We start from the raw sequence: 15,345 nt of genomic DNA on the forward strand, positions 1-15,345 counted from the left end.
TACACTGTGTGAAGCCAAATGAGATCATTTCTGGGTTTGAAAGCACTATATCCTCTTTTTGAATGAAGAGTTTCTGGGTTTTTTTAAATATAGCGATGCAATCTTCTCCCCTTAGCAAGGTTTCAGAACAGGTTGCTGTATTTTCGGTCTGGTCTTGTGTTTGTACGCCCAATATTTCTCCACAGTGATGAAAGATCTTTGCCCTCATGTGCAGCTAAACACATCTGCCGTTTGTTCTGGTGGTCTTTATAGAATGAAGGCCTGTATTCCTGTGTGAATCTGCCGGTATTTGAACACTTCAGGACTGTGACCTCATCAGGGAGTTTTTCAAAGATGGGCCAGGCTTGCGAACAAACTTGATTTCTGTCTTTGAGTTTGAAGGAAGTCCTTGAAATAAATCCATGAGGACACGCAAGGTGATCCACACTGGAAGCTGTCAAATCAACAGCCTTTCAATGGTTTTTAGAAACATTGTATAATCCTCAAATGCGCCGTCAACTTGGCCAAACTGGTCATTTGGTAACAGCAGATGAGAGTTTTCGATGATTTCAGTCTGTATGTACAAGCGCCACTCGAAGGCTATGAACCATATGCCAATCTGCTCCCAGAGGAAGACTTCTACGAGGTTTAAATTTGACAGTCTTGTCTGGTTGTTTGTTTACTTGATGCAGACAACACTCAGTTATTATCCCAGCTTGGCTGCCAGCCAGGCATGGAATACCAAACCAGAGGCAGTCTAACTGAAGCAGTTCCAACACGGACAAAACGTTGTCTGGAACTGAATGGACAGTAGGATGGATTTGAAGGACTCTGAATCTTCATAAAGACTGCAGAGATTAATGGGACTGAATTAACTTTAAGGAGAGTTTTGGCTTCAATTCTTACATCGTAATCACTTTTAAATCCGAGCAAGATGAAGTTTCACATAAGACCGTAATAGATGTTAATGTATAAAGCTAATTGCAGAACAATTTAAAGTTTAAATGGAGAAAAACTTTTGATTTGCAGTACAACTACATGTATTCTGTAGCATCAGTTGTTACTACTCCAGATTAGAGAGGAGTAGATTCAAAGGTGTTTGCACTTGAGGTTATTGCCCCTTCAGGTTTGACTTCCTGGTCAGTTTTATACTGTACCTGTCACCTTATCTAATAGCTTTTAATCAGAGTCTGACTGTTACACGCACACACACACACACACACACACACACACACACACATACACACGCGTATACACACACGTATGCACATTTGCACAAAACCGATTCATCTGTAAATCTAACCAAAATGTAATGTTGAAGATCAAGGTCTTCTGATATAAACGTCCTTAAAATGCATATTTACAAATTTAAAAAGTTACAATCAAAATTGTTTCAAGGCGCTTTCCAGAATCCCAGGGCCTAACCCCAGACAAGCAACAATGGCAAGGAGAAACTCCCCTTTAACAGGAAGAAACCTTGAGCAGGACCAGGTGTGTGTGTGTGTATGTGTGTGTGTGTGTGTGTGTGTGTGTGTGTGTGCATGCGGTCATTCACAGCTGCTTTCAATGCGGTCAGGAAACTATTTTATCAATAATTCCCTTTTTTGGATGAATTTCTTTTTAAATTAAAATTAATTTTATTACTTCTGTTGGTGCGTTATTTATTCTAATATTATAGTCACTAATAACTCAAAAACAATTGTTTAAATGTGCAGGAATTGTAATATCATGAAGAGAATTGCTCTGCGATTGATGGCAGCGTCATGGTGAAAAGCACTACTGCCACCTTGTGGTGGAAATAGTTAACAAACACAGATGGAAAAATCGACATAAAAAGGGAAGCGCCTAAGGTAGGAATTTAATGGCAACTGTAAAAGTGTAAAATAAGTCACAACCAATTACAGGTTAATACAATAGAGATAATGATATCCATAATAACAATAGTGCATTTACCCTGACACAGAATTTGTCTTTAGAGATTTGGACAACTCTGTGTGACCATACTCAACGATCCGTATGTCTTGAAATGCTTGCTCTGACAATTGAACTGCAGCTGGAACAAACTTTCCCTTTAATTGTTAGAAGAAGAATACAGTAGTTTTGATTAAGATTGGAGCCGCGATCTTGCTGCTTGATCCTTTTACTTCCAATCGTATATTTAAATTTCATGATCCAGTTTATATATCTGCTTGAAATTGTACTGTCCCGCCTTATACTATTGAAGGCAATTTGCAACTGCTTTTATGTCGTCAACATATTTATAATCGATGTCAGCACTATATTTAGTCAGATAATGTCGTTTTTAGTGGTATTTGTATGCGCCGTTTTCGTGTCTGCTGAGGCTATTCCATAACGCACCGACAGGCGGCACTAAAGGCCTTCTTCAGACTCCTGGGAGTGTTGGTGTGCAGGACTTTGCTTTATGCAGAACATCTGTTATTCAGTCAAAGCTTGAAGGAACAACTCGATTCATTCCAAGCAGACATTTGCGACGAAGGTAAGACTTTTTAAAAAAAATGATAATCACTATAGTAGTCAGTTAGATGGTGAAATAAGATAAGATAAGATACTTTTTATTGTCAATTCACTCCATATTTTGAACATACAGATTAACTGAAATACTCTCTCTCTAGTTTATCATGCTGTAAAGTAATGAGGCAAAAACGGAAAAATAAGGTGCCAAAAACACGAATGTACATATAGTGCAATACAATTAAGTTGGGCAGGTTGCTAGAGTAATACAGTCAGGTTCCTTGTTTTTCCCTCTTTGTGCCAATTTCAAGGGTTTGTGGAGTGGTCGCTCTTCAAGTCCAGATGTTTAAGGGGGGAAGGGCACATGTGGGAGGGGGGCAGGGGTGCAATTGCATTTCAGCAGAGTTAAGGTCCTGGGGCAGGGGGCAGGAGGTGGGGGAGGTAGCGGATAGAGTTCAGCATTCTGACAGCCTGGCGGATAAAGCTGTTTGACAGTCTGGTGGAGCGAGCCTGAAGGCTTCAGAACCTTCTCCCTGAAGGCAGGAGGCTGGAGTCGGGGTGTGAGGGGTGGGCGTTATCCTCAACAATGTTAACTGATAATTGTCAGAGTAAAGACCCTCTTTAGAAGCCATGTCACGTTTGAGTTGCTTAATGTCTTCAATACTAAACCTGAAATGCTTCCAACATGTCAAGATCTTGAATCATCAACTTTACAATCACAATTACAATTACAGTTACAATTTCCTTTTTTAATTTTAAACTTTTTTGTTAATCAAAGATTTGTATCGTTACATGTATGTTGCATTTTGACTGTAATATAGTCCTCAAATAAGAATAAAATGGCAGTTGGTCAGAGCAGAGCTAATATAGGGAGTGAGATTTTTTTTTTTTTTAAAAAGGGAAAAACGAGCCAAAATTATCTTAATTAAAATTATTTGATGCCTCCCAGTCTTTCAGTATTATGGTATATGTTGCTTGGGGACTCCTCAATAAAGCAGTTCTTCGTGCAGACGACAACTTATAACCAAAATTTGCGTGCACCAGGGCTGCCCAAGCCCAGTCTTCGAGGGCCGCAGTCCAGCCAGTATTTCTGTCCAAATACTGGAGACAACTCTTTCACCTGCGGGATCAGCGGGAGATTATTGTCTGGCAGGACACTGTAGTATATACATCATACCAGTAGGCGGCGGCAAAGAGTCGGTCTTGCATAAACGTATTGTTGACGAGCAACAATGCAAAGCTTTACAGTGGATTGATGATGAGATGGAGTTTATGCGCAACCCCAAAAACGGATCCGCCATTGTGAGCTCTCCTACTGAATGTTCTACACACACCCACTAGCTGCCTTCATGGCTGATTCAAGAGTCTAGTGGCTGAGGCTGACTCATATTTGAGCCTTGAAGGCAGTCAAAAGGATGATTAAAAACACATTATGAAATCGTTAGCCTTCTAACCAGCCTGCAAGGCATGAGTCTCAACAATCACCCTCGCAGTTGATGTTGTCAAGCAGCTAAACTAAACAGCTCCTTTACTAAAAATACTCACAAGTATACTAATTATGTCCTCTTCTCGAGACCTAAAAGTGCAGCTGGGTGTAATTTCAAAATCATCCGCTTTCATCCAATTGTTACGTCAATGGGGTTAAGAAGTAAGGGTCAGACCAAAATTAGTTCAAGTTCAGGGCATTCCAAGTACTGTTGTATTATGTCTATGTAACAATTCCACCAGTTTCCCCTATTAAATCCAATTTTTGGTTTGATGTAAAGTTATTCACTTTTAACAGCAGAGTAATGCATGTGGCTGCATGTGAGTGACTAAGTGTTTACACCTCACAGCATTGCGTCACGCCAATTCACACTCCTCTCAGTTTAACTGTGCTTGCTTTACACCAGTCATGTACCTGTACCTCCTGGGCCTGCTGCTTTTCTACTACCTGTACCGATGGATCAGGGAGCTGCCCAGAGTCCCCGACAAGGGCAGCAAGTATGTGTACATCACCGGCTGCGACTCTGGCTTTGGCAACCTCCTGGCTCGTCATCTGGACAAGCAGGGATTCAGGGTGATCGCCTCCTGCTTCACCGAAAAGGGGGAAGAAGACCTGAAGAAGTCCTGCTCCGGTAACCTGATTACAACACACCTAGACGTCAGGTCGAAGGAGAGCGTTGCCAAAGTTGCAGCAATGATCAAGGACAAAGTGGGGCAGCGGGGTGAGTGCGGTTACAACTGAATTTTAGTTTTGTACTTTTATAGTTTAACAACCGCAACAAAAATATAACCAAACTCTTAGATGAGGTGATAAAGCTGAAAGCTGAGTTAAAACTGCACACACACACACACACACACACACATTAGCGGTACTCCTGCAAGGTCTCCTACACCTCGAAACAAAGAGAACCGGTTTGTCTTGTAACCAGAGTAGTTAATTGATCGTTGCCTTCAGGAAATAAAACAACAAGGATTTTCCAGCAATGCTCTAAATTAGCAAACAATGCAGAGGGGTGCGGGAGCTGAGCTCTGGGGTCAATAGGATCATTTTATACATGAATATGCTTTTCAAACATTGATGCTTGTGCATAGAGATGAACTTGGTATCCCTCAGGTAACATTGATGTTTGTCGGGGAAACGTGTCGAACTTGAATTTTGTTTCCTCTTTATAGAACATCTGTGTGTGTGTGTGTGTGTGTGTGTGTGTGTGTGTGTGTGTGTGTGTGTGTGTGTGTGTGTGTGTGTGTTTGTTAATAATAGTTGGTGGTAACACTTCCATTGCTTTTAGTTTCTTTTAGAAAATGATTTAACCTTAAAAAAAAAAAAAACCTCCATCCCAGCAACAATGCCAGGTGTCTTCAGATGACTGGTGTTGAATTCAGTCACAGTTTGAACTCTTTACAAATTGAAGACTTACAAATGGCATCATGTCCTCTGTGTGATCCCCACAGGTTTATGGGCTGTGGTGAACAACGCAGGCGTGTCCGTTCCATCAGGCCCCTGTGACTGGCTCACCATTGACGACTACAAATCCATGCTGGAAGTGAACCTAAATGGCGTGATCTCAGTGACCCTGAGCGTCCTGCCGCTCATCAAGAAGGCCAGAGGAAGGGTGGTCAACATGGCCAGTGTAGCAGGGAGGGTCAGTATCAGTGGAGGCCCCTACTGCGTCTCCAAGTTTGGCGTCGAGGCTTTCAACGACAGTCTCAGGTGAAGCATCCTTGAAAGACCAACAAGCGTACAAATGCTCAATGGGAGTTTTCAAGACTACGATGTTAATCATCAGGTTGAACATGGCGCCGTTTGGTGTGAAAGTCATCTGCATTGAGCCCGGCTACTTCAAGACAAACATGTCTGACCCTGAACTGCTTAACAACAATTTTAAGCGGCTGTGGGAGAAGTTACCTCAGGAGGTTAAGGACCAGTATGGACCAGACTACTTACCAAAGTGTGAGTTTGAATAACCATTTTGTGCTTTTCTATATACTTCTATTGATTTGTTTGCTGTTTTTGTTTCTAGTGATGAAGGTCATATCTTGTACTATTCCTCATAAAGTTGACGGAGACCTCATGAAGGTGGTCAGCTGTATGGACCATGCTGTAGCCGCAGTCCAGCCCCGTACCCGCTATTCCACAGGCTGGGACGCCAAGTTTTTTTGGCTGCCATTGTCGTACATGCCAACCTGTGTTGGGGATCACATCATCAGGAGGATGGCCATTCCCATTCCCAAGCAGGTGCCACCCTCTCTTTGATTACCCACAGCTAGCATCTCATGCACCGGTCAAACACAGTCATGTAGTAGGTTGATGTGTGATTGTAAACACAAGTCCTGTCAGAGCTCCGCGTGCAGATAGACAAACAAAATAGACGGGTAAGAAAAACTGTGTTCCTAATGGGAGCGTGATGTGCTCTTTAGGCACTGTAGCCAAATTACACACCCAAGTTGTTGACTAGGAGACATTTCTGACAGGACTTATGGGACAATTTCAAGTGGTGAGTTCTTTTTTTTATTATACTGGTTGTGATTTTTGTTTCAGGCATTTATTGCAGTTTAGTATCATTTTCTGTGATCTTTGTACAGTGAATGGTTCTGTATCTGCACTCGCTTAATCTTAATTTTTTTGGCCTGATCAGATGTTGTTTTCCTTCAAGGTTATTTAGCTTCATTCCTTAACACTGAGTAAACTGAAGGTTTGTGACTCCCACACCTCGGACTACTTGCATGTAAAGGGCAGTAAAACTAACGCAACATATTTAAAAAAAAATTTTTTAAAAAAAGGTATGTGACTAATTTCAAGCCTTAGTCCAACGTTACACATCTGATTTTGTTGGTTTCATTTTATTTAGGTCAATTCTGAACTAAGATAAAACCTGAACCAGTGAGTCTGAATTTAAGAGAAGGGAAGGAAATTAAGCTGCTGCCACCTTGTGGCAGAAAATGAAATGTTTTAAATGCCCCGACACACCGGACAAATAAAGTTTGGTTCTCGTCCTTCTTTTTTATTTGTGCTTTATTTTTCCATCTGCCCGTTTTAGAAATAGTTTACCTTCTCTGCGAGAGTGCCAGGGAATTAACTTTCTTATTTAATGCATAAGGAATTAATTTATACTGAAATTAAATTTAAAAAGAAATGTCTTTAAGATAAGTTTATCTATATAATATGTGTATTGAAAGCCATCTAATTCCGTGCTCAGGACCTGTTCAGCGTTTATGGCTTATTGAACTTCAGCTTTTTAACAACTTTGGCGGCCGCTCGGTGAAATTTAAACACATCTTTTCAAGATAGCAGAAACTATAGTGAGCGAATTAATTGGTGTTCGTTTGCTAACGAGCGCGAGACACCGACCCGTTCCAGCTGTGTGGTCGATGACGTCACCCGAGGTGGCGCTTTGACTCCCGAGGCCACGCCCACGACCGAAACGTCTGGCAGCGTCACCGGATGTTCGCCCCCCGAACTGTGGGTGGGAGGTTTTTAATCCCACGGCTGCTCTTAACAAACCGTTTCAGACCGTCGATAAAGTCGTTTGCAGCAGGTATGTTGTGGTCATTACAGTATTAAAGGGGAACTCTTGGTTTGCTCGGACACAAAGTGAGTGGTTAATCGTTTGCGAATACTTATTACTTACTGTATAATACTTATTAATACTGTATTATTGGTTGCAGTCAGGAAACTGTCAAAGCGTTTAAAGTGCTATTTTTTTCTGCTGATACCAGAGCAACACTTAAATCTGCAAACTTTAGGAAGAAATGTTTGACCTCCTAACCTAATGTTCCGTTTCCTGCATATTCAGCATGTTGTAGTCCATGGATCATTAAACAGTTTACTGATACTTTGTAAATAAATAACTACAATTGTATTATTTGGCTTGATCTGAAATTTAAAGTAAATAGGGTACCATATGGTATCCAAAGTTCACTGTGTTGCGTCACACCATCATATAACTCCTCTCAGTTTAACTGTGCTTGCTTTACACCAGTCATGTACCTGTACCTCCTGGGCCTGCTGCTTTTCTACTACCTGTACCGATGGATCAGGGAGCTGCCCAGAGTCCCCGACAAGGGCAGCAAGTATGTGTACATCACCGGCTGCGACTCTGGCTTTGGCAACCTCCTGGCTCGTCATCTGGACAAGCAGGGATTCAGGGTGATCGCCTCCTGCTTCACCGAAAAGGGGGAAGAAGACCTGAAGAAGTCCTGCTCCGGTAACCTGATTACAACACACCTAGACGTCAGGTCGAAGGAGAGCGTTGCCAAAGTTGCAGCAATGATCAAGGACAAAGTGGGGCAGCGGGGTGAGTGCACGCTGCTGCCTTAACTTCTGTTTCAGGCTGAAACATCAACACCAGCTTGACTGTATTAAGTGCAGTGTGACATTCTTTGAATTTTTGTAGCATTAACCCTGAAAAATGAGCCGCTGGTGGCTATTGTGAGAGCTGCACAGTTGCCGAGATTGGGATTTTAGGTAACTCTGTGATCCTCGCAGGCTTATGGGCTGTGGTGAACAACGCAGGCGTGTCCGTTCCATCTGCCCCCTGTGACTGGCTCACCATCGATGACTACGAATCCATGCTGCAAGTCAATTTGAACGGCGTAATCGCCGTGACCCTGAGCGTCCTGCCGCTCATCAAGAAGGCCAGAGGAAGGGTGGTCAACGTGGCCAGTGTGTTTGGGAGGGTCGCGGCCACAGGAGGTCCCTACATTGTCTCCAAGTACGGCGTGGAGGGTTTCAATGACAGTCTCAGGTGAAACATTAACTCAGTGACTCATTTATGTGTTCAGAAAGTTAGCAAAGAGTTAATACCTTACACACAAGCACTTACGATGTCCGTTTTAGGTTAAATATGGCACCCTTTGGTGTCAAGGTCCTCTGCATTGAGCCAGGCTTCTTCAAGACCAATGTGACTGATGTTGCCATCATCAGCAAAAGTGCCAAATCTGTGTGGGACAGATTACCCCAGGATGTCAAGGACGACTATGGACATGAATATTTACAGAAGGGTGAGTCTCAATCATCTGTTTTTTCTGTGTATATATAACATACATAATTTAAGTGTGTTGCATTATATAGATATGCTACTCAATTTTATTTCTCCCTCCTAGTATTGGATATATTGCCAAAAAAGCTGGATGCCTTGAGCGACGGAGACCTGATGAAGGTGGTCAACTGCATGGAACACGCAGTGGCTGCTGTCCGGCCCCGGAGCCGCTACTCGCCAGGCTGGGATGCTAAGTTATTCTGGCTCCCACTGTCCTACATGCCATCGTGTGTCACTGATTACATTTTAAACAGAGAAGCTATTCCTATTAGCAAGCAATAAATAGATCTTTGCATATCTGTTTCTAAATGCTGAACTTTGAACTCATTTTCAAGAAGAAAAAAAAAAGCATTATTTCTGATGTAAATTTTCCCCTTTCCCCCAGTACTCTGTATATTCTGGCATTCTGCTTGGCAAGTTTTTTTTTCTTTGCTGACCTTAACTGGGCACATTTTCATGTTATCTGCAGAGAGATAGTGTCGAGTGACCTCAAACTTTGACAGGTGTGCGTGCACAGTTGAAGGGCAATAGAAGATGGGTCTGCTCCCAACTATTATTTAACCTGCTTTGTGTTAACTGGAGTTTTGGCAAACAACTATATCAGTTGCATAAACTATAATCCAAACACACTAATTAGACAGTTTTCTTCCACTTCATAAAATAATATAGACAAGACAATATAGTTGTCTTCATAAAATAAAATATTTACATGTGTATGAAGCCACTGCAGCAGATTAAACTGTATGTGTGACAAACAACCTCTGGACCTAAATAACAGATCTGCATGGTCATGAAAAAAATGTACGTTGTTCCCTGGAAGTTCACCGATGCACAGAAAAAAATAGGGAGTGGGTTGATAACAGGTAATCTGTTTGTACTCTCACCCTTTGATGGTAGCAAATATTTCGCACTAGAAGTACAACACAGAAATACATGGAAAATGTGTTTCGAGCTGCTCATGGGTCCCCTCGGAGGAATAAAACTGGTTTTGTCAGTACAGCACTTTGGGTTTTTTTTTTCCCAGGACAAAGCATTTGTGGACATTTTTGTCCAATGAGCTCCTCTCCTGTACGGCCCCCTGGTATACCGGTAATTCTGAGCTGGGGCTGCATGTGTTTAGTTTTCCTGAACCTTTAATGTCACCTTGCTTTTCCCTCCAGTCAGTGTACTTTTCTTTCATTCCAGATTTAAAAAAACAAAAACAAATAAAACTTCAGGAAAAACAGGTCTACAGTATAAATCATAATACAAGGACACATTTAGCTTATTATACCTGGCCAATATTCCCTCTCAGCAGTTATTGGTGTAGAACCTGACAACACTAGAAATGAAGTAACTGCCTCTTAGTTGTTGTAGATATAAATGAGTTTCAAACACCTCTCTGTTTGTCCACCCTTTATTTCAGTATAACAAACTCAATTAGAAGTCATCAAGACTCTGGAACGCCACTTGGTAAGTGGCACGAGTCAAGCACTTTCATGACCCCAAACAAGATATTGTACTACAATTATTCAGCCACTAAAAAGCAATAATGGCGAGATGTTGTGTAAAGACAGTGTTTTATTCCTTTCATTGGAAACATTAAATAGAACTTTCTTTCAGGATGACAAGACAGGTACATTTGCATTTTGACATGTTTTACAAACCAAGTGCTCCTAACCACTGGACCCCAATCATTTTGTTCTCTCATCTCCTCAAAACAATTTGGATATTTATGACTGCTCCTCAGCCAACTTCTTGGCCTTCTGAACAACTTCCTCGATGGGGCCAACCATGTAGAAGGCCTGCTCAGGCAGGGCATCGTACTCGCCTGTTGGTGGGAATTTAACAAAGAGGGTAAGCCAATGCAATTGGCCTTAGTAACCACATTTATTAAATCATAGATCAGAAGTGTCACCACACTTACCTCCAAGGATGCTCTGGAAGCCCTTGATGGTTTCCTTCAGGGGCACCAGTTTACCCAAATGGCCAGTGAAGACCTCAGCGACCTGGAAGGGCTGGGACAGGAAACGCTGGATCTTGCGAGCACGGGCCACAGTAAGTTTGTCCTCCTCAGACAACTCATCCATACCCAGAATGGCAATGATATCCTGCAGGGACTTGTAGTCCTGTGCATAAGATGAGGAACAGATTATTTAAAAAAAAAAAAAAAAAAAAAAAAAAATCCAAAGGTTGGTAAATGCTAGAAAAAGGAACAAGTCTCCAACCTGAAGGATTTTCTGCACACCACGGGCAACGTCATAATGCTCAGATCCGACAATGTTGGGGTCCATGATACGGGAGGTGGAGTCCAGAGGGTCGACGGCAGGGTAAATACCCAGCTCAGCGATGGCACGCGACAACACAGTGGTAGCGTCCAAGTGAGCGAAGGTGGTGGCGGGGGCAGGGTCAGTCAAGTCATCAGCTGGCACATAAATAGCCTGAAAGAAAGTTTCAAGACCCTCAAAGTTAGTTTAAGGGTTGAACAGAGCTGGGGATTTTCCTCCTTATGCCAGTTACCTGCACAGATGTGATTGAGCCCTTCTTGGTGGTGGTAATTCTCTCCTGCATGGTACCCATGTCAGTGGCCAAAGTGGGCTGATAACCCACAGCAGAGGGGATACGACCCAGCAGGGCAGACACCTGAGAATCGACAGCACGGTCAGTAAAATCTGCTAATATGCTTTCAAACGGCAACGGCAAACTCCTTATGCGCACCTCAGAACCAGCTTGTGTGAATCTGAAGATGTTGTCAATGAAGAGCAGCACATCCTGACCCTCCTGATCACGGAAGTACTCTGCCACAGTCAGTCCAGTCAGAGCCACTCTGGCACGGGCACCGGGGGGCTCGTTCATCTGTCCGTACACCAGGGCGACCTAGCAGCAGCAATCAGCAACATGCTATGTTAGCTAACCTCAGGTCCCCCAAAATTTCTTCAAAGAAAATAATTTCACCTTGGAGGTTGTGTCCTTCAGGTTGATGACACCAGACTCAATCATTTCATGGTACAAGTCATTTCCCTCGCGGGTACGCTCCCCCACACCGGCAAACACGGAGTAACCACCATGGGCCTTGGCCACGTTGTTGATCAGCTCCATAATCAACACAGTCTTGCCTACACCGGCACCGCCAAACAGACCTGTGACAACAAGAGGGCAGGATTACATGGAGAAAACCACAGGTTTCAGACTATCCAATCGAATCGAAAATACCAAGCAAATCCCTGAAATTTTGATACTAACCGATCTTTCCTCCCTTGGCATAGGGGGCCAGCAGGTCCACCACTTTAATGCCAGTTACCAGAATCTCCTGCTCAACGCTCATGTCGGTGAATTCAGGAGCCTCAGCGTGGATTGGGGCAGTTCTGGTGAAGTGAAGTTTTAAAAAAATAAATAAAAATCACACCCAATTTAAAGCATCTGAAGAATCTTTGAGAAATGTTTTACCCCAAAATAAAACTTACTGTTTGGTGGAGATGGGACCCCTCTCATCAATGGGCTCACCGATGACATTCATAATCCTGCCCAAGGTCTCTGGGCCGACTGGAATTCTGATGGGGGCACCGGTGTCCAGAACCTTCTGCCCACGTACCAGACCTTCAGTACCATCCATAGCAATAGTGCGCACAGTGTTTTCCCCTGCACAGTTGATCGTTATGTTAGTAAAGGCACAAATGGCTAAAACTGTTTTAATATGATAATTCCAGGGTCTCACCAAGATGCTGAGCCACCTCCAAAACCAGCCTAGAATCACGGCCGGCCACCTCCAGGGCGTTGAGGATGGGTGGGAGGCCTTCATCGAACTGGACGTCGACGACGGCACCGATGACAGCAACAATACGGCCATTGGCGGTGGCAGCAGCGGCTGCAGGTGCGACATAGTCTCTGCCTGTAAAATAATGCAAACGATTGTGCATTAGGTGCAGCGATAGTGTTGAGAAAACATTTCATTCCCTCCCTTCAACGTCCATTTACTGAAAACAACCGGATACGGGGAGTACCGAGGGCACGACTGACCACTGTTTCAATGTCAACCAACAGCTGAAGGCCAAAATACAAAGCTGCATGTACTTTCAATTATTGTTCAACGTTTGCAATAATCACGATTACTTGAAAATCAGTTGATATAATTGCTAAACTGTCCAACAAGACGCAGAGTGGTTAAGGTTAACGCGGACAGTGACAGATGAATGAAATGCTAATGTTGCTAAGCCCGTTAAAGGTAATCGCAGGGTTACAGCAAGAGGATTTCATTTACAACGCTGGCTTTAATGTCTCTGTACTATAAATACGATTTACAGTATGCATCGCCATTCCTCCCAAACTGTTACATTTTGCTTATCTTTCAGCCAGACATTTCGGCAGCGCAGCTTGTGTAGCTAATTTGGTAGCATCCGCTGTCACACCGCCGCATGTCATTACACAAAGGTCATTGCTTGTATCTCGTCAAAAATAGAGCCGTGCCATTGATTTTGTAATAACATCAGTCAAGTACAAGCAAACATGCACACGGCTGTTCGTGCAACACGTTAGAAGGACTCTACGAGTTTGAATTTCCGATTTTAATGGCGAGGCCTTCTACTGCGCACGGCTGAGCCAGCGTGTAGCTAGCAACAGCTAACATTAGCAGCGGTCCTGTCCTCTGACAGACATCCCACCTGCAGTCTTACGATTTCAGATAACGAAGTTAAGCATGCATGACATACGTGAAAGAACGGATGGAGATCCGACAAGGGCCTTCAGGGGCTGAACCCCAGGCTTCAGAGCCTGTAGAGCCCCGGTGCAGCAGCGTCCCACAGCTCCCAACATTGTCAAAATGGCTGAAGGTGGAAGGAGACAGACGAACTTGCGGCTTTATAATGAATAACTGGCGAGGCCAACTGCGCATGTGCGTGACGTTGACAGTTTGTACTGCGCATGCGCCGAACGTACTCATTTGACATTGTGTCCTCTACGGTGCCTGTTTTAAAGTATCTGTGGCTCCATTGACATGTCCGACAAACGGTTACATTTGAACCATACTGCCCACAATTCATAAATGTATACAGAGAAAAATATTTAGAATACATTTAATTCATACTTAAGGTGGAATGGAAAAAGTTTTGTATTGCATTGCTAGAATTGTTGTTCATGACATTTTTCCCCCTGTCTGCACTGTCTACAGAAAACAAATACAAAAACGTTCACAAAGACTGCAGCTAAAAAATAGCTAGAAAAAGTTTTTTCCAGATTCAATAAACACAGATAATGCATCTAAATATATAGCTTCATTTACACGCATTGTCAGTTGACGTCAGTGTATCCAAATACTTCAAATTAAATTTTACCTAAATTTTTACCAACTACATTAAAATTTTAACCAACTACATTAAATCAGTATTAATCACAATTAAGTTACAACACAACAAACTACTTGCTAACTGATAAATGCATAGCAGGAAGTTGTAATAATTTTGTGTGTGACTGTGTGTTGATGTGTGGAAACACAGCTACATTGATCATAAAAATAATACCGTTGTTACATAGCCCCATTCACACGCTATTCTTTTCCTGATACAGGGCAGCAACTGAGATGTGTGTGTGAACACAATTTTGCAATTAAAAGCTGTCACCTCCGGGTGATTGGAAACATACGCCACGTTCAAATATATGGATTATTCAACCTACTTGTATATACTTTTAAAAAAATCATACTTGCAGTTCATTTAGTAGTGCACAGTATATATATAAAATCAAAATACTGTACATCATTTGAAGACTTGGGCCGCAAGAAGTTACAATAAAGTTCACTAGAGGGCGCTGTTGTACAGAGGAGAAAATCGTGTGACAGCTGTTGCGGGTCTGTGTGCGTGTCTTTCGCTGTAATTCAGCCTCAGTTCAGATCGGTGGTGTGTGATATCGTTACGTCTGCCAGCGAGGTCATGTTTTTACCTGCCTGTTGGTTTGTTCAGAATACTGGAAGGAATTCAGTGGTGTGAGGAAGGAAATAACCCAAGAAACGGACCATTAAATGTGTAGAACTGGATAAAACGGAAGGACTTAAATGTAAGGCTGTTGACCTTTGGCTGAAATATGTTCTTAGATGGCCGCTATTGTAATTGTTTCTGGTGTCACATACCACCCATCCATGCAGCCCAAGTCATTGTGCATTACCGTGCACATCTAAATGTAAAGTCTGTTGAATGACAACTGAGGGTCCCTTGTGTAGGCTGTAGAGGTCTCTATCACTGGATTATTACGCTTACATGTTGGAGTTGGCAAAGTCTGTCAACACCTCGAGACACTTGATGCCATTTATTGATTTTTTTCTTCAGGAAATCGAGCTCAGAAATCCTGGCAGCCCTGACTAGTGCCTTTTCCTGCGTGTTTGGGAGGTTGTGGCTTTTGTTTC

General features: G+C 42.8%; 3 protein-coding genes across 5 annotated transcripts; 2 read left to right on the top strand and 1 right to left on the bottom strand.

Annotated features, from left to right (window-relative positions):
- Nucleotides 1–2,343: 2,343 nt before the first annotated feature.
- LOC105416774 (retinol dehydrogenase 7-like) lies at nt 2,344–6,929 on the top strand. 2 transcript variants are annotated; one of them, XM_011606224.2, is made up of 5 exons: nt 2,344–2,476; nt 4,344–4,658; nt 5,389–5,647; nt 5,724–5,887; nt 5,958–6,929. In XM_011606224.2, exons 2-5 carry the CDS (start codon nt 4,346–4,348, stop codon nt 6,188–6,190), a joined length of 969 nt encoding a protein of 322 aa, XP_011604526.1. In that variant the 5' UTR covers nt 2,344–2,476; nt 4,344–4,345; the 3' UTR covers nt 6,191–6,929. The 2 variants fall into 2 exon arrangements, with proteins under 2 accessions (XP_011604526.1, XP_029695708.1); XM_029839848.1 differs by lacking the exon at nt 2,344–2,476 and having other exon boundaries at nt 4,298–4,658; nt 5,994–6,929.
- Nucleotides 6,930–7,329: 400 nt separating this feature from the next.
- On the top strand, nt 7,330–9,975 carry LOC105416773 (retinol dehydrogenase 7-like). 2 transcript variants are annotated; one of them, XM_011606222.2, is made up of 5 exons: nt 7,330–7,472; nt 7,917–8,231; nt 8,423–8,681; nt 8,774–8,937; nt 9,040–9,975. In XM_011606222.2, the coding sequence occupies exons 1-5, from the start codon at nt 7,379–7,381 to the stop codon at nt 9,255–9,257; spliced, it is 1,050 nt and encodes a 349-aa protein (XP_011604524.1). In that variant the 5' UTR covers nt 7,330–7,378; the 3' UTR covers nt 9,258–9,975. The 2 variants fall into 2 exon arrangements, with proteins under 2 accessions (XP_011604524.1, XP_011604525.1); XM_011606223.2 differs by having other exon boundaries at nt 7,395–7,528.
- Nucleotides 9,976–10,358: 383 nt separating this feature from the next.
- atp5f1b (ATP synthase F1 subunit beta) lies at nt 10,359–13,818 on the bottom strand. Its single transcript, XM_011606225.2, has 10 exons — nt 13,661–13,818; nt 12,670–12,843; nt 12,419–12,593; nt 12,198–12,319; nt 11,910–12,094; nt 11,673–11,831; nt 11,475–11,597; nt 11,183–11,395; nt 10,882–11,083; nt 10,359–10,785 (listed from the first exon to the last, which is right to left on the bottom strand). Exons 1-10 carry the CDS (start codon nt 13,761–13,763, stop codon nt 10,688–10,690), a joined length of 1,554 nt encoding a protein of 517 aa, XP_011604527.1. The 5' UTR covers nt 13,764–13,818; the 3' UTR covers nt 10,359–10,687.
- Between the last annotated feature and the right edge of the window lie 1,527 nt (nt 13,819–15,345).

This window comes from Takifugu rubripes, chromosome 8 (genome assembly GCF_901000725.2).
Source record: "Takifugu rubripes chromosome 8, fTakRub1.2, whole genome shotgun sequence".
NCBI classification, from domain to species: domain Eukaryota; kingdom Metazoa; phylum Chordata; class Actinopteri; order Tetraodontiformes; family Tetraodontidae; genus Takifugu; species Takifugu rubripes.